The sequence below is a fragment of the Epinephelus lanceolatus genome, chromosome 2, assembly GCF_041903045.1.
Source record: "Epinephelus lanceolatus isolate andai-2023 chromosome 2, ASM4190304v1, whole genome shotgun sequence".
Taxonomy (NCBI): Eukaryota; Metazoa; Chordata; class Actinopteri; order Perciformes; family Serranidae; genus Epinephelus; species Epinephelus lanceolatus.
Genome location: NC_135735.1, coordinates 8,932,424 through 8,954,105, shown reverse-complemented (window position 1 = coordinate 8,954,105; position 21,682 = coordinate 8,932,424). Strand labels below are relative to the sequence as shown.

The following is a 21,682-nucleotide window of genomic DNA, read 5'->3' as shown; positions in this document are numbered from 1 at the left end:
TGAAAGCAGTCGCACTCTTGTATAGAGTGTGACATAAATGGCTTTCCTTGATTTTAAGCCCATGATGTTTTAGTGTATTGCTGGTGTTTCCGCCTTTACTAGAAATGATCATTTTACAGACATTACAAACGGCACTGTTGTCATCTTTCTTTATGAAATGAAGCCACACTTTGGCTCATTTCTTCCTCTCCGCCATGACTCCTTCTTGTTGCAAGTTTCCAGCAACGTAGATCAAGTTTGACTTTATTGTTTGGCAATGGACAACTGTCAGAGAGATATGTCAGCATCAATAAAAGGAATTGATAAGCTTGGCAGTATATGATTTTGATGCAATTTGTTACGGCCTCACAACTGGAACCAGTTCTTGGTCCCAGTCCCTAGTTCCCTCTGGTTATGCAGTGTATATGTCCAGGGCTTTTATTATGAAAGTTATGAATTGACGGAGTGGATTAGGTATGCACTACCTTTGTCAAGACTGAAAGGAATAATAAAGATTGCGGTCTTTGTTGGAACTACAGAGCTTTTGTGTTGTTTGTTGATGCTACTCCACATATTGTCCTTGAGTTCATGGTCTTTATAATTTTTGTGTCCCCTGTCGTATTATACAGGGCGCCAAGAAACACAAACAACCAACAGGTCTGCCATTATTGTGACAGTGCAGCGTGGTGTTTGTTCTGCACGGCTTGATTGGTTGATGCATTTTGTGTGGTGCAAAAGCTCAGAAAAATTAACGTTGTTGAAAAATAACAATAAATGATAAAAAATAAATGATGTTGCTTTCTCGCTGCGTAATATTCGCATTTTGTGTGTGAAAGTACTTATGACAAAAACAACAGTTTAAAAAACATTGACTTGCAAATTATTTGCACAGAAAAAACACCCCTAGTGTGTAAAGGCTTTTACTTTGTTTGCAAGCTGACCTGTTTGTCCGTTTGCATGTGAGTGGCCTAGACCTGGGATTCAGATTGGCTTCACTACGATCTCTCCCTTGTTACTCTGTTGGACAAATCATTTGACCCCTAAGGTCAAGGATCATTTAAAAGAGCTGCAGCCTCAAAGTATCCTCCATTAATAAACCTCTGGGCTCTTCCATCCTCCGTAAAGAGCCACGGTTAAAAGCTGCAGGCTGCTCCCGTAAATATTGATGAAAGGCTTCAGCCAGAGACTCCAGTGCTGCAACTGTTTATTCCCAACAAACTTTTTCATTTGTCCTGAGATATATCAGGTCAGATTCATGGTGGACAAAATCCATAACCTTCTTCCTGCAGTAATGTTTATCATTCTCATAAAGAGCCTTCAGGTTTCAAGTGCTGCTTCTGTTGCAATACCTTTATGATTTACTCTCAAACTGTTTTGCTTTATTGGTTTTCAGACAAAGACATTCTGCAAAAATTCTGCTTGTGCAATCAGAGTATTTGGTATTGGGAGTAAAATCTCATTTCTTGTCTCCATGACACTGCAGCAACAATAATACACAATAGATCCCTGCTGTCACATAAAACTGACAGTGCACCAGGCTGTAATGACAGATGTCAGATCAGAAAAGCTTTATGTCCTCTGCTTGTAGGAGGGTGCTCCTCCCTCATCCTTTCATGCCTCAGAAACAAAGTCTACAAGTCACAAAATGGAGAAATTGTGAGTTCATCTTACAGTCAGATGTGTCTTTGTATTTGTGGTGTGAAGGTCAGGACGTACTCCCTACACGCACCTATCACAGTGTAGGGTAGGAGAGCTGCAGATTTCTGTGCTCAGACAACCTGTAATTTTCAGCCACCTGACAAAGTTTGGTAGGATTTAAACAGCTCTTAAACATGCTGCATTTGTGTATGATCTTTGGTTGCAGAAAGAATATTGTGGTGATAGAACGCATCTTTTGTGTATTGTTTTACATGTTTCTTTCAACTTTGACTGAACCTAAACCCCATTAGGCCTGACCATATGAGTTTCAGGCTTGTGAGACTCTTAACAGGTATCTGAATATGTATATAGAATCTACAGGCAACTGGACGCAACAAGATTTTGCCGTTGAAATAGTTCTGCTTTCCACTTTGGGGCCATACACATGCTGAGCCTGGAAACTAAGGCCTGGAAAATGCGAGGTCAGGTGCTGGGTGCTACTTTTGTGCCTTTTTTGAGCCAGCTTTTAAGAGCGTGGCGGCAGGTTGCGTCTGAAGTTGCTAAGCAACCTTAACAAGCACTTACCTGAAATCCTGAGTGCAGAGCTGATCTTCTACCAGGAGCTATCATCCGTGGGACAGATGTAAAGCTCTGGCAGCTCTGCACCAAAATGATCAACTTTCCCGTATTTATCACAGACTGATATCGACAGAATCAGGGAAAGATATCTGTTGGCTGTGACTGGTTGTTTCTCATCATATGACATGCGCTACACACTGCTGCGTTCCAAACGTTGAATTCTGTCTCTCTCAGGGCGCAGCCGTCGCTCTGGTGCTTGAGTGCACCTGCCGCACATCTACATTGAAATCGATGAATTTGAGGGCGCAGAAAACGTGGCATGTGTTCAGCCCCTTTGTCGTTCAGGCAGTATTGATCAATCACATCAGAGTGGCTGGAAGGCAGTCTATATGAAGAGGCGGAAAGCAGGGGCCCAAGTGCAGTGTCGGAACCCATCAGCCGCCATCTGATGACATTTTAGCTTCATATAATCTTTTTTTTTTTTTAATTAATCTGCATTCATATACAGATATCTACTCAAAGAGATTAGCCAAAATGACAGGCACACAAAAGAGGAAGTCTTGGGCCCCATATTGGCTGGCTACACCAGAACTCCAAATATTGGCCGTTGCCCCCAAAGGCTTATTGTTGTCAGAACGACAGCCCATGGATCCTGAGATTGAGTTTGATCAGGTTAGGATTTATTTTATCATTGAACCAATAAGCTGTATCAACAGGTGCAAAGGGTCTTGGGCAGTCACTATACCGATGTTTGACATGCAGGGGAGCTCACAATGTTTAATTAATTACTTTAATGATCGAGGACTACAATGGGAATAATGAAAATAAGCCCGAAGACTTTTCTGTTTATTTTAATCCTCGATAATTTGAAAGATCTTATATGGAGCCTGTCATCGTAATCAACCTGTTTTAGATCTTGTCAGATAAATCTGTCTATGTAATGAGCTGTCGGATGAGTGGTTGGATTCCCGGCATGTCTAAGATTTAGGTTGGCTGTCTTGCAGTTTGAGCAGTTACATGGTCTGATTTACCGCATGGCTGCTGAGCCTTTACTAACTGTAGTGAGCTTGTTTTGATATCACTGATGCAGTGTTTTATGTAGTGTGTGATATATATCTGTGATCTGAAACTGAACTTCACTGCACAACAGTCACCATATTGTCTCAGGGTTCCCACACATCCTTGAAAACCTGGAAAACAGTTAAACAATTCTCCAGTCATGAGTCAAAAGTCATGAAAAATTAAAGTAAAATGTCCTGAAAAATGATTACAACATTCTCTATTTTCCTTTAGCTAAGAGTGAACGTGACAAAGACACACACACTATTTTGTCACGTCCCCTTTCATAACTCAGAAAACAGTTGTAGTGAGGCATTATTATATTAGTGACAAGTGTTTCTGTGTGTGTGTGTGTGTGTGTGTGTGTGCATGAATGGATGCATGCACATATTAAATTGCGGCTAATGCGAATTTTACCTTATTTTCTGGTCATAGTGGACTTGCACAAAGTAGCTGTTCTTCTGTCTTTTTGTCAACATTTATTGGAGTTGTCAATGTGCCACACTGACCCGAGGGGCTTCGCTTTTTACGCTGGGGTCAGTCAGTTGATCCGTATAATGGAGGAGGAGTTACCACAGGTCTGGAAAGTACTTGGAAGTGCTTTGATTTAGCCGACTGGAATCTCTGAGTATGAAACTTTGTTGGCTGTTTAACTCTCAACGTTTTGCAGTGTATTTAGATGTTAATGTCATGTTAAAAAACAAACAATTTTTAAGAAATTGTGACATTATGTTTTTGTATACGGTGGAAACTGCTTATAGTAATCACTTCTGTTCTGGTCAAACTGATCAAGAAAAGTGGATGATTATTATAACCATTTGTTTTCTTTATTTGCAGAGTACCCTCTTTCTTTTCATAAATATAAAGTAATGAATTGGACAGCTTTGCTATTTACTGAATTTTATTGACTATTTTAAAATACACCACAGCTGATTTAAATGCTTTTCAGATTACTGTAGAAAATAAGTTAGACTACTGTACTGTGTATAATCAAAATACACAATAATACAGTACTGTATAAAATATAGCTTACTATAGTAGTAACTTGCCAAGGGCCTGCTCAGCAAGGTATTCTTGGCAGATTGTCATAAGCTTTAAACAGACTGCACTTTTTAGATGTTTTTAGACTGGTGTGTATATATATGTATATATATATATATATATATATATATATATATATATATATATATATGAGCGTTTATGTGACTTATTAATCCTTAAAGGGTAACTTCGGTAGTTTTCAACCTGGACCATATTTTCTCATATTTTTGTGCCCAAGTGACTAATTGCAACAACAGTCTTTTACATTGGTCCAGTATAGACCTTTTAAGGCAGATGTCACAATGACCTCGTTTTATTAGCTTGAGGCAGAACAGGCTATCATCAAAAATGCTCACATGTGCAACGCACACTTCATATCAGGTTAGGGGAAAAGTATTTCCTGTTGTAGGGATGAATAACGTTATGTGTATTAAGGGTTATGTCCACCTCATCAGAAACTGGGGAGGTATTAGGAGGAATATTGGATTTCTCTGTAATGCTAACTTTTAAGCGCAACGTTAGCTTTGATTGCAAAACAGACTGGAGGAAACCGTTCAAGTGCCGTCCTCATTTGTAAGATTGGCATAATTGTCAACCACAAAGCTTCCTGTGACATCATCCATCCACTGAGTGAGAGCATACGGGTCGGCCAGTCTGTTCCCGTTGGTCTGTGTGTACTTGCTGTTCCGTCTTCAAAGACAGAGTGACTAGAGTGCGCTCTGACATTCTGAGAATGCAGAGCTCTGGATAACCGAACGGTACATTCAGACAGCGCTGTAAATTTACAAATGGTCTAGTTTGTGCCAGATTGCACTCCAACATTCTGAATGAGTATTTCTGAATGCACCACTCGCATCATCTTCCTCCATTGTCTAAAACAAGCCAACAGAACTCGCTAGCTAGCGCTAGGTATGTCTCTGTTAGGATCTTTTCCTTAATGTTGTTAGACACTTAAGAATAATCTGAGTCTGTCCGTGACAAAAACAAGCTCTTTTAGTGGACATACATTTAGGGTGCGCAATTGCCCCAACTGATTACATTGCAGCCTGTTGCCACAACAAAATTGTTGTTCCAATTTGTCACTCAGACACAAACATGTGGGAAAACAGAGTCCAGGTTGAAAAAATACCAAAGTTACCCTTTAATGTTGAAGTAATTTGTCACTGAAAGAGCTTAAAAGTCTTTGAAATCTATCAACTAAAGAGTTGCGACCCTGGTCAAAGAAGTTGCAGGTTCTAGCCCCGCAGAAACGCTGATTAAAACATGCAGCGTGAGAAAACACAAGTACACAGTCGACAAAAACACACATTGTCTGCCCAGCTTTAAATATGAGGGAAAAAATTCACATCAGGGGAGTTTAACTTATCCTGGAACATCTTTGAGATTATTAATAGCAGTGTGAGAAATCCACAGCGTCTCTAAGGCATAAAAAACACACACTTCTGCACCAACATATGACACTCATTAACGAGCAGCTTCATTAAATGTTGCAGTGGTTCAGACTCAAGTCTCATATGTATTCGTTTGAGTCAATTGAGTGAGAAAATAAATGGACTTGCCTAAATGTTTTGAGCCTCTGTAATGATTTTATTGTAATATAAAGCTAAAATGATTGACCCAACCCCGATAAGTGGTTCACTCGCAGGTGCTGGGCATCCCAGAGCACCGCAGCAGCCTTAGTTAAATAACTCACCTAGTGACGATGTAGTGTAGCTCATTTTCCTCTCCATCCACTCACCTCTTTATTTTCTTTCATGCATGATATCACTGATGTAGTTGCTGTACTCACTATCCTCTGTCTGACCTCACATCAATATGCTGCTAATGTGTGATGCCACCACCAAGAGCACCATTTGGACTCCTGTGTGTGTGGTGTGTGTGTGTGTGCGTGTGTGTGTCATGTCCCTTGTTTGATTTGCCCTTCACCTCCCTTGTTGTAATAATAGACTCTAGCAGCCCCAGTAATGTGTCTGTTCAGCAGTAGATAACCTTCAGTAGATTCCAGGTGTCACAGAGTGATGCAAACGGCTCTTTTCCATTTGATGTAGTAGCTTTAAAATAAAAGAGACTAGTTCTAAAGATGTTTCCTGACCTGGTTTACAGTTCCTGGTGCGTTTGTGTGTGTCCAGTCCACTTCTACTGAGTGCTCTTCTGTGTAGTGACCCAGTAGTTTGCAGTGTTTGTTTTGTTATTTTGGTGATGTTGCTCTGTGGCGTTCAGACACCTCACTGTTTTGGTTCTTGTTCCAGGTGCACGTGCACCTCGAGCACTTGTGGACCAGAAGTCTTCCGTAATCAAGCACAGTCCAACAGTGAAGAGAGAGTCACCCTCTCCTCAGGGTCGAGTCAACAACACCAGGTAACGAATCCTTACAAAGACCAGAGTGCATTGTCAGAACATGTATTTATTGTTTTAATGCTGTATCTGTTTAACGTGACTGACACTGTGTTCGTTCTGATTCAGTGAGAACCAGCAGTTCTTGAAGGAGGTGGTGCAGAGTGTTCTGGATGGTCAGGGAGTTGGCTGGCTCAACATGAAGAAAGTGCGCCGCCTTTTGGAGAACGAGCAGCTTCGTGTATTCGTGTTGAGTAAGCTGAACAGAGCTGTCCAGTCGGAGGAAGATGCCAGACAGGAGATCATACGTGATGTGGTGAGATGCTTTTCTTTTCCCTCCACGCTGTGAACTGATGTTCTAGGAAATACACATCATTAACAACAAGCCCAGGAATAAAAGACATGAATAAAACATTTGGACGACTGCTGTAATTACTTTTTTATTTATTTTTAGTCTTTATTGGCAGTGGCTCATTTGAAAATGATTTTTTAGTGTTTTTTATAAGGCAAATTTGATTTAATTTAATCAAGGTTTCAATCGACAGAATTGTTAAAATGTCATATTTTGCGTAATATTTAGTGGAATGAGAAAAAATCTCAGGAGTCCGGCTGTAGTCTTGCAAATCGTGACCCTGCGAGATCCCCAGTTTTTGTAAAGTCTTATTGTGTGTGACTAAAAACTCACATTGTCTTTTGACGTAAGAGGGTCTCCGAATCTTTTCAAAGTCTTCTACTGTATAGTAGGCATTACTTGATACCCTAAACATTAACAACACTAAGTTGGTCACAGTTAAGTGACCAACTTAGTGTTGGGGGACTTCGACTTAAAACTAAATTCAAGAAAATGTCAAGTCAGCTTTCTTCATATGGCCCTACTTAACAAATTGTTCCTGTTGTCCTGTTTCTGTGTTTCCAGGAGGTGAGCAGAAAGGTGTACAAAGGCATGCTGGACATTTTGAAGTGCACCGTCTCCAGTCTGGAGCACTCGTACACTAACGCAGGCCTCGGGGGAATGGCCAGCGTCTTCAGCTTATTGGAAATAGCGCGCACACATTATCAAACCAAAGGTATGTCCAGTACACAGGTCAGCACAGGAATGCACACATATCATGCTGGATTGTGTGATTAATACAGAGTACATCATTAAAAGTGTGTCAGACGTTTTGTGCTTAACAGCAGCAGCAGGCCTGTGCTACTAACACCTGTCCATGTCTCTGCACTGTGTTGATCTTAAGCTTTAGGCTGCATGCTAAACATTAACTGTAACTGTAAAGTCTGATCTAATGTTTTCCTTCTTTGTCTAATACTGTTAATCCTCTCCCAGCTTAAACCTCGGCATATTTTCTTTTTCTGTCATGTTGATGCACTCTGTCTTTGCCCCTTCATTTTGGTAACTTGGTAGACCCAGAAAAACGCAAGCGAAGCCCCACAGACAGTGCCGGCAGCCCGGGGAGTAAAGAGAGTCCTTCTGGTCGTATGGAGACGACCAGGCCTCAGGGCCTTCTGAACGTTCCCCACCTGCAGCTGCCGCACCACCCAACGGGCAAAGGAGCCCGCCATTTTGACACCCGGAGTCTGAACGAGGAGAACTTTATTGCCTCGATTGGTGTGTACACCACTCCGGCCCCGGTTGCATGTGCACTGTGAGATCTCCTCCCCCTCCCCCCGTCCCCTACAAGCTCATCAACCTTAATAACAGTCCCCCTCCCCCTCCTCCTCCAACCGTTTCAAAGAGAGACTCCTTCACTTGTCCCTGACAGAATCTTGCAGGTGATATTCCACACACTTTGACCTGAAAAGTGACTCTTGTAATCTTATAACCTTAGGTCTGGTTTTGATTTTTAAAATGAGAAAATATTTAAATCTAAATTCAGAATTTGGCCCTGGTTAAAATACTTTTACAAAGTGTCTGGAATATTTCCCTGTGTGCCAGCCTGGACTGCGTGTGTTTGTCTCCCCTCCCTTGAACATTTGTGCCCCTGTTTGCCTCCCCTCTGGACTTCTGTTTGTCAGCCTCTTAGCACCTTGAATGCATGTCTTTCTTTTGGTCTTCCGAAACCTAAATCTGCAGTAGCGGACAAGGGAAACCAGAGGTATGCGCATCGATAGTCAAAATCGGTGCTCGTCTGTGCCTTTACTGCAGGTTTTTCTGCGAGGCGTGCTGTAGAAAATGGCAGTTCCCTTTGCTCTCAGCATGGAGGGTGGAAGCAACACTCCCCAGTAAACAGTCCCAGTACAGAGACAAATTTTCTATTGGTCGCACAAAGAAGCAACTAACTTAGAAATCCTTAATAATCTCTTTAATTTTCTGAGAATGATTCTGGGTCTGTATACGGGGGACGCCTTCAGTCGACCACCCTGACACCTATCCTGCCCGCACCCCTTCTCTTCCTGTTAGAAGTTGCACCTTCAATTCTACAGTATGCTGTGAGACTTGCATCCCGGCTTCTGCAACTGCTCCATTTCACCTGCTGGCTAGTCGGCCTCTCAACCCCATCCCACGCTCTTCTCCGAATCACACATCTCTCTCTGTCTCTCACCTTTGCTCTGGAGAGCCAGACAAATGCAGTCGATGAAACGTGCGGCCTGTGGTCAGAGCCCAAGTTCATTCTGACGTCACTGTGTGGCTCTCCAGGACTTTGGGCTGGGAGCTCCGGGTGTGTTGTAATGTTACCTTAGTAGCTGTTTCACACTGTGGCTCCAACTTGACAACAAAATACTTCTTTTTTTTGCATTTGTCCCGACTGAAGCGCAGCTACATGCAAACATTACAAAACACCCCCATTGAACAATGACAGATTCTCAATGCTTATTTTGTTTTTGTTTTGATTTTAATGCTCATCCACCATACATGCCTTTTCAACCAGCTCTCTGACTCTCTCTCTGTCTTTCTCTCCTTGCTTGCAATGCATCTTGGGTAGAATTGTGGAGCAAGCACCAGGATAAGCAAAAAGCTATGGAAAAACCACAGAGTAAGAGACTTTTCACACACCAAAAAAAAAGAAAAAAGATTGGGGTGCTCAGCTGTTGACCTTTTTCCACCCCCTTCTCTCCACCTTCTCTAACTCACCAGTGTCTCTGCACATGAATATATAAAAAGGAAGTGCTCCTAATGAGGATGTCAGAATGGATAACGAAAAATAATATTTAGGCACAGGAGTCTCGACGTGAGATTATAAGATCATGATTGGATTGATGTCCCGCATATGAGATGTCGGTCAGGGTAACTTCAGCTGAGAATTAAACTTTCTAAGATACTCTGATATAGGGCTGCTTAATTATGGCATTTATTAAACTTTAAAAAAACTAGTGTAGGATGTAGGTGGATTCTTAACTATGTTTTAAAAAAAAGTGCTTTTGTTATTTTATGTTGTTTTGCACCAAACACGCAGCAATTTTTTGCCTTGAGTGTTTTTTGGAGTATTTTGCAAGTGCAGATTTTTTTCCCCTTTCTGACAAGGGATGGCATCGAATGGCTGAACTGGTTCGTAGTAAAGTACAACTAAGTCAGAGCTACTTAAAGGCTCAAGTGAACCAATATGTTTTAGTTTTCTTTTAAAAGTATTAAGTGAGCTAGCTTCCCTGATATCTGTAGGTAGTGTGTTCCATAGCTTTGGAGCATAATTGACAAAGGCTGCATCCCCGATCTTCTGGCTGTTGCTGGGAACCTCCAATAAACCAGCAGCAGATGATTGCAGTGTTCTTGGAGGCAAACAGTTAACAAGGGAGTTAGCAATGTAGCTCGGTCCCGAGCGAGTAGGAGGAGCTTAAAATCAATTCTAAATGTAACAGGAAGTCAGTGCAGTATTTTCGTGGTGCCGGAGCAGTGCATTCCTGCTTCACTTCTTTCACTCTTTACTTTCCGCAATCAAAGACCAACTTAAATTACTTAGCATTTTGCTGAGAAGCAACTCAACATATGCAAGTCACAAAAACATATTTTCAGGACTTTGTAGTCTTATAGATTCGCCCACTAATCTCCGACCCCTCTTTTGATTGTGTCTGCACAGTACTAACACTGAGTCATAGAGCTCTGGGTGCCCACAGATGGTGACAATAATTTGTCCTCCATTTATGATTCTTGGTAACATTAAGACAATCTCAACCAGATCTCACTGCTGATAGGCTTTCGCGACACAGTTGAAAGTTGATTTTTCTTTTTTCCCTGATGGTCTGAATAAGTTGCTAAATTTGTTGCTAGTTGCTCACTTAGAAATTAAGTGAAGAGGGTCTGAAAGCTCAAGTTGGCAACACTGAGCACAGCGCTGTAAAAGTACGTGGTGCACTGGACTTACAACACAAGACAAATGGCCAAATGGAGTGAGGTGCAGTCCTAACTATAATCGATTAATCGCCCAGCCCTACTCTGATGTTCTAGCTTTGTGCCTCCTGCACATCGGATCTTTTATGTGATGTAGAGTCGGTATCCTCCAGAGGAAAATACACTGTATTTGCTATATGACAACAAGGGTCACAGAATGTCTCACAGATAGGTGCTGTGAGAAATTACAGCCTTGTTGTAGTTCCAAAAAATATTTCATGTTGTGTTTAATCATGGCTTCAGATGGCAGCGAATCTAAGTATGTTTTATCCCTTGCACCTGACAGTTTGTCCAGCAGGTATTTCTACAATATGTGCTAGACTACGATAATTCAGTATGTGTAACGACCTGGAACCGAATAGACGTAGCTCCAGAGGTGGTATATAGACTACTGAACTGTAGAAGCCAGAACTTATGGGAATGTAGTACTGAATTTTTTATTACACTTTTTTTTTTGTCTGACTGCCTACTGTTTGGGCAGATACATTATTCAATTGTATACAACATTTAAAGTATAATTATTAATGTTTACTGATGTGAATATATTTCTTAGGGTCTTTGGCATACAAAAAATATGGGATTTTATGTTACAGTCGCTGGTTATTTCGTTTTCCAGTGTTTTTTTTCCTTCATGCTTCAAGATGAGCAGAACTGAATACCTGCTGCCGTGTCCTGCACTTATAACTGTATTTTTTTCCAGTTTCAAGTGACTAAATTGTGTGTTTGCAGCCAATATTCTTCCACAGTCGTTGGCACATTTTAACTTTATTTAATAGTTTGCAAAAGTTAAGTGTCACACACACAAAAAAAAAAAAAACAATTGAAAAATAAACAAGTGTCAGGATCTTTTTGTCACCATGTCTGCGTCTACTGAGGTTATGAAGAACAAGAATCACACTTGAAACAGAAAATGTCTCCTTAACCGTCCATCAGTTTGTCTGCATGCCTAACTGCCTGTGTCTGTTCGATGTTTTCTGTTGTAACTTGGGCCACATTTGCAGCATTGACTGAGAAGTAATGTCACGCTCTTGCAGTTTTGTTTTCATTTGTAACTTTTCCCCCCATTTTTTATGGCACTCTCTGCTTGCCCCTTTGTAACTTCTCTGTGTTGTCTTCAAAACCTTCATCTGTTACTACTCAGCTAAGCACCAGTGTGGTATATAGGAATTTAAGAAACATTTTAATGAATTTAAAGTTTTATTACCTCAGATTAGATGTGTTATAGTCACCTTGTTCTGTTAGCTAGAGGCAGCCGAAGGCTCTGAATCTCCAAATCATTTCACAAACATGAGTAAGGTAGTGTTATCCTGTTTGCTTTGCTGTGTCACAAGTGAAATGCAGTGTTTACACAGAGGCTTTGGCTCTTAAGATGGATGTAGCGTCAGTGTTGCTGTGCTGTGGTGGCTTTGAGTGAGGCGACTCTCGGTAAGGCAAGAAGATAGTGAGGTCCTGTTCATGAAAACGTGCTCATAGTCACGGTCTGTCCTGCAGGGTCTGACGGAGTGAAGCAGCAGCGCCCCCAAGTGACGGATGCAGAGGAGAAGAAATCACAGATGAGTGCTGACAGTGGCCTCAGCGTCACATCTGGATCGCAGGTTTGTTGTCGTGTAGTCAAGCAGAGCATTAGATAAATTTCAAAACTTTGGATGTGATTTACCAGTTGTTTGTCTTTGTGATCATGCGGAACAAACAAACATGTTACTGTCAAACACCCTGAAGGCTGAAGGCTGCACACAACAGACAGGCCTGAGAGTGATCTTCAGTGTCAGTGTTTGGTTTATATGGCTACACTTTTAAAAAGACAGTTCATCCTAAAATCAAATATGCATGTTTATCCTCTTACCTGTCCTATTTATCAGTCTAAATTGTTTAGGTCTAAGTTGCAGAGTGTTGGAGATAACGGCCGCAGAGATGTCTGCCTTCTCTCCAATATAATAGCTAGATGTCTCAACAGTGTCTCCTTCCAGAAATCATGACCTGGTTAATTAATCCACACAAGCCTCTTGTCCATGAGTAGATCCACGCTTCCTTCTGCGTAGTGCTTCAACACCACTAGCTGATTACCATCTAGTTGAATTATATTCGACAGAAGGAATACCTCTCAACATAATATGAAAAGAGATGAAATATGTACCTTTGATTCTGAGGTGAACTGTCCCTTTAACATGCCTCTCGGCCTTTACCATGAGTTCTTGTGCAGTCTTTGAACTGCTAATGTGTGCAGCTCTCTGTCCACCACTGAAGTGTACCAATGAATTCTCTATTTTTCCCTGTGGGTTTTCAGAAGAGCGACACAGAGTCAGTAACGAGCTCGGAGCCACCGATCCTGACAAGAAGCACCAGCCAGGACTCAGAGGCCAGCACAGTGGTAGGGCACGGCCAACTCAGATAATATGCTCTTTGTTCCTACCTGTTCAGCTACACAGTACCTCACAGTGTGAACTGTAGATTCTAGGATGACAGTTTTGGTCCCAAGTTTTTTTTTTCCACTCCCTTTTGAAAACTGTAAATCAGCTTTAACCCCTTGAACTTCACCGCCCAACCAGTGCTAGTCGCTACAGATTCATGGTGTGCAGCCAAACATTGTTCAGAGCTGTAGAACACCAAATTTGTCAGGCTGAGTTTTGAGGAATTGTTAAGCTGGGCATACATTGTTCGATTTCAAGAATTCACTCATTCGGGGGGGCTGGAGCCTATCCCAGCTGACACTGGGTGAGAGGCAGGGTTCACCCTGGACAGGTCACCAGACTATCACAGGGCTGACACATAGAGACAGACAACCATTCACACTCACATTCACACCTACGGACATCGCCGTGCGCCCCGATTTAAAAAATGTTGTTGTCAATCCAAGTTTTGATTCCCCCTCTGCCACACTCTCTCACTTCTTCTTTCTCACACACACACACACACACACACACACTCACACAGAAGTCAGCAAGTTAGCAGCACCAACAGTTGCGTATACACTGTATGCGTGAGAAAAAAGGCACTGACGTTGGGTAATATACTCATGACGCTGCTTCAACTGTGAGAGCCTGATGATGGCTGATCAAAGTTTCTGATGTCAGAAATTCTTTTTTTAAATTTTTTTTAGATTATTTTATTGGGCTTTTTTTGCATTTAATGACACAATAGTTTGAATTGTTAAAGGAGGGGAGAGAGAGGGGGGACGACATGCAGCAAAGGAGCAGCAAGGACACTGCCTTTGTTCATGCGTCGCCTGCCCTACCTACTGAGCTACTGGGCACCCCACTGATGTCAGAAGTTCATCTGAAAGTTCTGTTGCCGGTTGGGAGCGGTTGATTGGACCATGATCAGTCCTCAGTCCCCACTGTACACTGTACAGTAAAGGATACCCAATAAAGCTGATATTTGGTCCGACTCTAAAGTCTTGCGGCTCAAAAATCGGGTCAAAAACGGGCTTGAATCATTCAGTGTATGTCCAGCTTGAGAAAACAAAGAATCTTACACAATCACATATTGATGATGTTTTGCTTCTCACTCTCTCATCTGGTAAAGTTCATACAGACAAAATGTGTAAAAATAGATGCACAAGACATGAGGTATCAGTGCATTCAATCATGCAGCCTTGTGTCAGAATATGTCACATAGTGTAAAACTTATATAACCTCAGCACTGGATCAAGCTGATAGAAAGAAAGTGCATTGTATATTTTTTTACTTAGATTGATTCCAAATCATCTGTGCATTATGAATTGTTCTTACACTTGGCGTTTTATTCCTTAGATAAGCAACAGCTCTGGAGAAACTCTGGGAGCTGACAGCGACCTGAGCAGCACAGCAGGCGACGGCCTTGGAGGAAGAACTGCTGCTCATTTAGCTCAGTCCAGAGGGACTCTTTCTGACAGCGAGATTGAAACCAATCCAGCCACCAGCACAGTGTTTGTAAGTGTAACACTCGCTATAAGTAGATTATACCGTTCTTACTTTAGATAATAGACAATTTAATCACCAGCACACTCTGTTTGAATTTTAAGAAGCTGCACAGAAGGAGCCATGAGTTGATGGGATTTTTAAGGTTCCCATGAACATTAGAAAAACTGGAAGATCACAGACTGGTTTTAACAACTTAAAAACACCTGAAAATGAGAGGAAAAAGTTTAATGTCCTGGAAAATTGTTTCTGTATTTTTTCTTTTGCCAAGAATGAAGCAATCATGTAACCGCCAGCAATTGGAAGTTTGTGGTGTGTTAAAACTTAAATTGTGGTTAATTGGTCAACACACTTTGAAACATTTGTTTGCATTTCAAAACACACACACAAAAGTCTTTCTATGTAGACAACTGTGTGGCACTGCTCCCCAGACACCGTAGGATAACAGTATGTGACCTGGATAATCTGCACTGGATTTCAGGATTTTCCTAAACTGAGGGACTGAGGGTACTGCACAGAATCCCTTAGAAGGTTTTCTTAGTCATGTGAGAATGTTAAGGCATTTACTGCATTGAAAGGTTTTACAGTGGTAAAATACTAAAGTTACAAGTAACCATTTGTGTGCTTGCGCTCAAGCTTGTGATACCTTAAGACTTTTGTGCAATCATTGAACTAGCTTTAAGGGATTCCTTAAGTATAAGACCAAGATAAGAAGAAAACCTTAAATGCTTAAGTGGACATTTAAAGGGAACTTGAGGGGAAAGATGTGTTTTGTGCAACTAATTTTGTTTTAAGAAAGCATTAACATGGGCTTTAAGGAAAATCTTAAGGTGTTTTGTGCAGCTAGCTACTGTAGTCAGCATGTCTACAGTACACATGATGCTTGATTAAAACATATGAGACTGTATTTGTGGTTATTGTACTCACTGTTGGTTCTCAAATTCAACCTTGTCCTGTCTCCACAGGGAAAGACTCACACTCTGAAACCAACTGCAAAAGATCATGCACATGCTACAGCAAAGAGCCAGCCTGCTCAGCCCATGGAGGACATCAGTATGAGGATTTACCTCTGTGAAGGCCTGCTGGGTATGTTCTGCTCTCCAGTTTGGATACTTCCTCTCACAGGTCAAACACAAGTCAAACAGCTGACATTTATTCTGATGTTGTAAGACAGCACTTCCTCCTAATGTTCTTCAAAACACACTGCTAATTATTCCCTTAAGTTTCTGTCACTGTTATTTGTTGTGCATGTCTTCACTAACGTTATTTGTGTTGTCCGTCAAAGATCCTCTGAAACAAACAACCTTTAATTCTGAAATGTATTTCCTGTTATGTAAAGAAAGTGTTGCTAGTCGAGGTTTTGTTTCCATCACCTTTCACTTACTTGTGCAAGCTCTTGCATCGGTTTCTATATTAATGTAACCACAGTGAACTTTCACAAACTGATGTACGAGTTATTTTTGAGAGAAAAAAGCAGAAGTCACCATGTGATTATGTAGAAGTAGTGTGATATTAAATGTCTTTTATGGAACAGTTCACTCGTCTGTTAAAGGGTGAGAGGTTATAGCCTGATGTTTGTGACTTTATGCTACATAATGTCCAATTTTACATATTTGCTGCCATCTGAGAAAGACAGAGGTTTAGATTATTATAGATATGTAATTAACACGTATAACTAACATCTACTGTATGTAATACACTGACTATGGATAAGTACCTCATACAGCCCCACTTCAGAAGATCCAAACACATTTGACTCAGGTTAATGTGCAGTCTTTAAATATTGACATTTAGTGATGACTAAGCAAATCATAAACAGCCTCATCACCACTAATCACAGTAACAAGTTTACTTTACTCTTCTACTTAAGTGAGTAACTGGTTGTGGTATGTCTTCTTGTGTTCCTTGGATGTGGTTCTCCGCTCGCTCTGCTGGTGTTTTTGTCATTAAACCTGCTCACCTCTTCACCTAACCCCCTCCTGCTCTCGCTGCTTCTCTTCCCTCCTGCTGCTCCTCCTGGGAAATTCTTCCAGGGCGCGATAAGAGCTCCGTTTGGGATCAACTAGAGGATGCTGCCATGGAAACCTTTTCTCTAAGTAGGGCTAATCTCTTGCCTGTGCCCTTTTTCCTGTGTGGGTGTGTGTTTGTGTGTCTGTGTTTGGGGGTTATCCGTTGTTCTGTGTTTAATCTCTGGTGTGATGTGATGGGAGTTTTTCCCTGTCTGTTGGTGAGCTGCACATCTGTGTTTTTATTAGCCTGAGATAGAAGTGGAAAATATTAGCAGTCCTACACGTTTCTTTTCCTCACAGAGATCAAAGATGCTTTTGCTCTAACTTTTAACATTTATTTCTGCTCACCTACGTCTTCACTCGGTTTTCTGACTAACTTTCATGTTGACTTAAGAGCTTAACATTTCAAGGGTTTGCATATTGGATGAGTGCATGTCGCCTTCAAGTGCTGTCAGACATGTAATTATGAATTGAGCGCACTCAAACGAGCCACCAGCTGCTAAATAAGATTGGGAAATGTCAAGATTTCCAGTGAGTTACTGAGATGTGATCAGGGTGGGAAAAATGAAACCGGCTCAGCTACTGATACTATAAGTAGATTTTTTTTCTCCTCTACTGCAGCGTCTGGAAATATTAATGTTATCTCTTTTAACCTTAATGTTGTCAGACATTTTTATTTCATGTTTTCAATAATAATGTGGTTATTTGCAACTTTTTTCTCAATTAAAACGGAATACACAAAAAATAAAGAATAGAAAAATTTAATTTTCATTGTTAACATTACAGGAAGGCATCACACACTTCTGTGCAGTGCTGCAGCATTGGATTGTAGTGAAATTTTGAGCCAATACTGGTGTTTAAAATAACAATTTGACCAAGTTGTTTTTGTTGTTATTTATTCCCCCTTTTGTGCCAGGGAAACAAAGAAAGCTACACGATAAAAAACAATTGAACTATTAAGTTATTAAGCACTTTATTTCACTACATTTGAATTAGCACAAATTCTTTCATACAAATATATAAAACAACTGTTAAAATAATCTTGTGTCACATGAAAAACATGCTGTGAAAACATCAACAAATTTCTCCTTTAAACAGCTGCATTTATTCAAGTTATTTGCCAAAAAACTACGTTTTACAAGACTACACTGAACACACTGTGATAGCGTTATACCAAATAGAGGTCGAACGCATCATATTGCAAGTCAATGCAACCTCCATTAGCTGTTAGTCCTGGCTGCTAACAGCTAATGTTAACTAGCTCTCATCCTGTCAATGAGGAATCATTGTTGACAGTGTAGCATTGTCAGGGAAGAAATGGGGTGTGTCTCCTGACACATCGATAATAAGCATCCTTATATCCAGAACGCATCCTGGAGAAGGTCTCTGTCCATCACAAACTTGTTTTCGTTTGTCCCTGGGATGATGGGACTGCGTTAGTCTCGAGCCCTGCTTTTTAGCCTTCATAAAATTGATGTGACCCATCGGTGAAAGTCATCTTATTTGCAGATAGGCCGATGGCAGTCAACAAGATGAATATCGTCTGATACTGATGTTCAGCTGATAATTCAGTGCATCCCTAGATTCAAAAGTAAAGGTTTTATTCGACCTGATAGTTGTGAGCCTTGTCACAAACCTCTCTGCCGTACATTAAGTGTTATTATGTGTAACTGTAATTGGTCTAAGTGACTCTCACTGTTGTTTTAATGCATGACTAAGGACTGTGTGCCGCTGAAATAAAGAGCTTAGGGAAAATGTTACACTACCATTACTTCATGACCTAATGCAACCATGTAGGGACTTTCAAACAAGCTTTAGAAAACATGAAAAAACACAAACACATAATAGTTGTATATCTAAGATGTATTGCTGATTCTTACCATAACATTTTATCTCATTAGAATAATTTACACAAGTAATTTTGATCATAATGTGTGCACGTGTGTGTGTGTGTGTGTGTGTGTCAGAGTGTCAGAGAGACTGAGGCCTTCAGCTTTTATTGATGTTATAGAAATATATTTAAAGGGGAGCTACGCCCATTTTCAGATTTCATGCATGTTATTCCTACGGTCTAAGACAGTTAAATAATATTAGTAAACATGAACAACTCTCTAGAGTGCTAAAACTCAACTCTGTGATGTCATGGGGTATTAAGTCTGTTTTAAGACGACTGTTAGGGACCAAGCAGTGAGGCAACAAGGACGCAGAGTTGTTGACAAAACTATGGGTGTTTATTTTGAGTTTATTTTACACGAGGGAGCATATACAGTGGCTTGGTCACACTTAATAATACACAAGGGGTAACCAAAATGGACAGCAGCTAAAACTGAATACAAAGCAAAACTAACTAAACCTAATTCCCCCTTCGGACATGGCAGCACATGGTTTGAGCCAATGAGTTGGCTCCAGGATTTAAGGCTGAATCCAAATCTCCAGACTTCACCGCACTTGAAGGCGCGTTCCCAGGAAGTTAGGGAGTCCTTAGGGCTCCAAAGCTTCAGTTCCTTCCTCAGACTTCCAGAGAGTTTGCTTGGGGGACAGACTTCAGCGGACCTCACTGATTTAATAACTCACAGTTCATTGCAAACCTTATGAATGTGTAAAATAGGTATTGATAGTGAGGTCTATTAAAATGCTACTTGAATTGTGTCGGCCAGAAATAATATTCTCCCACATCATGATACAGGGATATGTGTAAGTCTAAGCTGTAGAGGGACTGAAAATGCATTTTATTATTGCGGCCTATCAGGCTGTGCAGTATAATAGGCTGAAGGATTGTCAGATAAACAACAAAAAAAGGTTTCTAATGTCAGTAATGTCCAATTTATTGAGTTATAGTCCTTATTTACAAACATGTCTGTTTTTGAATGCGTGTAGACTTTATATAGAGATGTCAAAAAAAGGCTATACATGGGATTTATATCTTGTTATCTGCAGGAACAGATGAGTAGGCACTGTTAATCAACTTAAATGACATTGATATGACAGCAGCAATAGCTGAACGTTTCTCGAGGGCTGTCTATCAGCTGCTTGCACTCTCTGCCCTCGCAGACTTTGCGTGATGATAATAAGTCTGCGAGGGCTCTGTGGACATTTGGATTCAGCCTTAGAGTCCTCAGCCCTCAGCCACACATTTTGCTCCACCAGGAAGGGACCTCCCTAAACAACCATGGTAACTCAAAGACAAAGAAACAGATATCAAACAATTGGCCTGTGTCACCCTATAATGCTATAATGTGTACACTTAAACAATGTACGGTTAAAAACAAATAACAAACAAATGAGTTTATATGATACATATTTCAGAACTGAGAAAGCTACAAGAGAATGAAGCTCATTTGAGTTTGAAGATAAAACATACTGTGGGTCCATAAACTCAGTCTCCCATTCATTGTCTGTGGACCAGCTCCAGACTTTATACCCTATGACATCACAAGTTTGACACTCACTTCTCTGGTTTCTGGCTTTGAGAGAGAGCAGCTCATGTTCACAGATACTGATTAAACGTTCCTTGGCCGTGGATATAACGTGTTGTTGTTCTCTTTTAAAGCTGCTGGTATGAGAAACTGTGTAGCTGCATGTGGTGTGTCTTGTGTTTGAATGCATCAGTAGCAATGACACACTTTCGGAGCTACATGCGTTCAGTCTTCATGTGTCCAGGTAAGGAGCGCTCCACTTTGTGGGACCAGCTGCAGTTCTGGGAGGACGCCTACTTGGATGCTGTGATGCTGGAGCGTGAAGGCATGGGCATGGATCAGGGACCTCAGGAGATGATCGAAAGGTTCAACATGGCTGACGTTTCTCATACTGTCTCCATACTTTTTTACTTTGTAGCTCTAATGTATGAAACCTGGACTATTAATACTTTGTTGTCTGTCTTTTATTCATCAACACAGATACTTGTCTCTGGGAGAGCACGACCGCAAGCGCCTAGAGGACGATGAAGACAGACTTCTGGCCACCCTGCTGCACAATATGATTGCATACATGCTCATGTTGAAGGTTCGGAGGCCTGTTTGTTGATCTGTGCCATGTTTGGCTTTTTGTCTGCCTCCAGATGTTTCAACTTTTTAATACTTTTGTTTTAGTTGAACAAAAATGACATCAAGAAGAAAGTGAGGCGTTTGATGGGGAAGTCCCACATCGGCCTCACGTACAGCCAAGAGATCAATGAGATACTGGACAAACTGGCCAACATGGTGAGGAGCTGTCCTTTTTTAATTCAGCTAATTCGACTGCTATTTGTTCTTTATAATTATTTGTACTGAACACTATTTTTAGAATGGCCGTGAGCTGCCCATTAGGCCCAGTGGAAGCCGTCACATCAAGAAGCAAACGTTTGTTGTACATGCTGGCACTGATACCACAGGAGACATCTTTTTCATGGAGGTACGCAAAGTCTGTAATATGAAATATCAAGGTATCTCAAATGATGCTGCTTTTAGAGAGCATGCTTTACTGATATTATAAACACTGTTTCAGGTCTGTGATGACTGTATAGTCCTGCGCAGCAACATCGGCACAGTGTACGAGCGCTGGTGGTACGAGAAGCTCATCAATATGACTTACTGCCCCAAGACCAAGGTGCTGTGTCTGTGGAGACGCAACGGCCAGGAGACGCAGCTCAACAAGTTCTATACCAAAAAGGTCAGACACTGCGTCTCCCTCTGCGTCCTGCTATTTTACATTCACCGCTGGAAAACATCAGAAATTCACATAACTTTCCTCTATGCGTTCCAGTGTCGTGAACTCTACTACTGTGTTAAAGACAGTATGGAACGAGCTGCAGCGAGACAGCAAAGCATCAAACCAGGTACGGAGTCAGA

At 41.1% G+C, this 21,682-nt stretch overlaps 1 protein-coding gene across 25 annotated transcripts in view; it reads left to right on the top strand.

Moving 5' to 3' along the window:
- Positions 1 to 21,682, top strand: part of madd (MAP-kinase activating death domain) — an 81,248-nt gene that overhangs the window by 40,949 nt on the left and 18,617 nt on the right. For 8 of the 25 annotated variants that reach the window (XM_078173539.1, XM_033620896.2, XM_033620796.2 and 5 more), the window contains 16 exons: positions 6,546 to 6,654; positions 6,760 to 6,946; positions 7,547 to 7,697; positions 8,033 to 8,236; positions 9,552 to 9,602; positions 12,443 to 12,546; positions 13,236 to 13,319; positions 14,701 to 14,859; positions 15,813 to 15,933; positions 16,881 to 16,943; positions 20,517 to 20,637; positions 20,753 to 20,858; positions 20,945 to 21,055; positions 21,138 to 21,245; positions 21,339 to 21,503; positions 21,597 to 21,669. In XM_078173539.1, coding sequence (XP_078029665.1) covers positions 6,546 to 6,654; positions 6,760 to 6,946; positions 7,547 to 7,697; positions 8,033 to 8,236; positions 9,552 to 9,602; positions 12,443 to 12,546; positions 13,236 to 13,319; positions 14,701 to 14,859; positions 15,813 to 15,933; positions 16,881 to 16,943; positions 20,517 to 20,637; positions 20,753 to 20,858; positions 20,945 to 21,055; positions 21,138 to 21,245; positions 21,339 to 21,503; positions 21,597 to 21,669 — 1,917 coding nt within the window. The remainder of the gene's footprint in view (positions 1 to 6,545; positions 6,655 to 6,759; positions 6,947 to 7,546; positions 7,698 to 8,032; positions 8,237 to 9,551; positions 9,603 to 12,442; positions 12,547 to 13,235; positions 13,320 to 14,700; positions 14,860 to 15,812; positions 15,934 to 16,880; positions 16,944 to 20,516; positions 20,638 to 20,752; positions 20,859 to 20,944; positions 21,056 to 21,137; positions 21,246 to 21,338; positions 21,504 to 21,596; positions 21,670 to 21,682) is intronic. The other 17 variants (XM_033620906.2, XM_033620804.2, XM_033620926.2 and 14 more) reach the window with 8 other exon arrangements.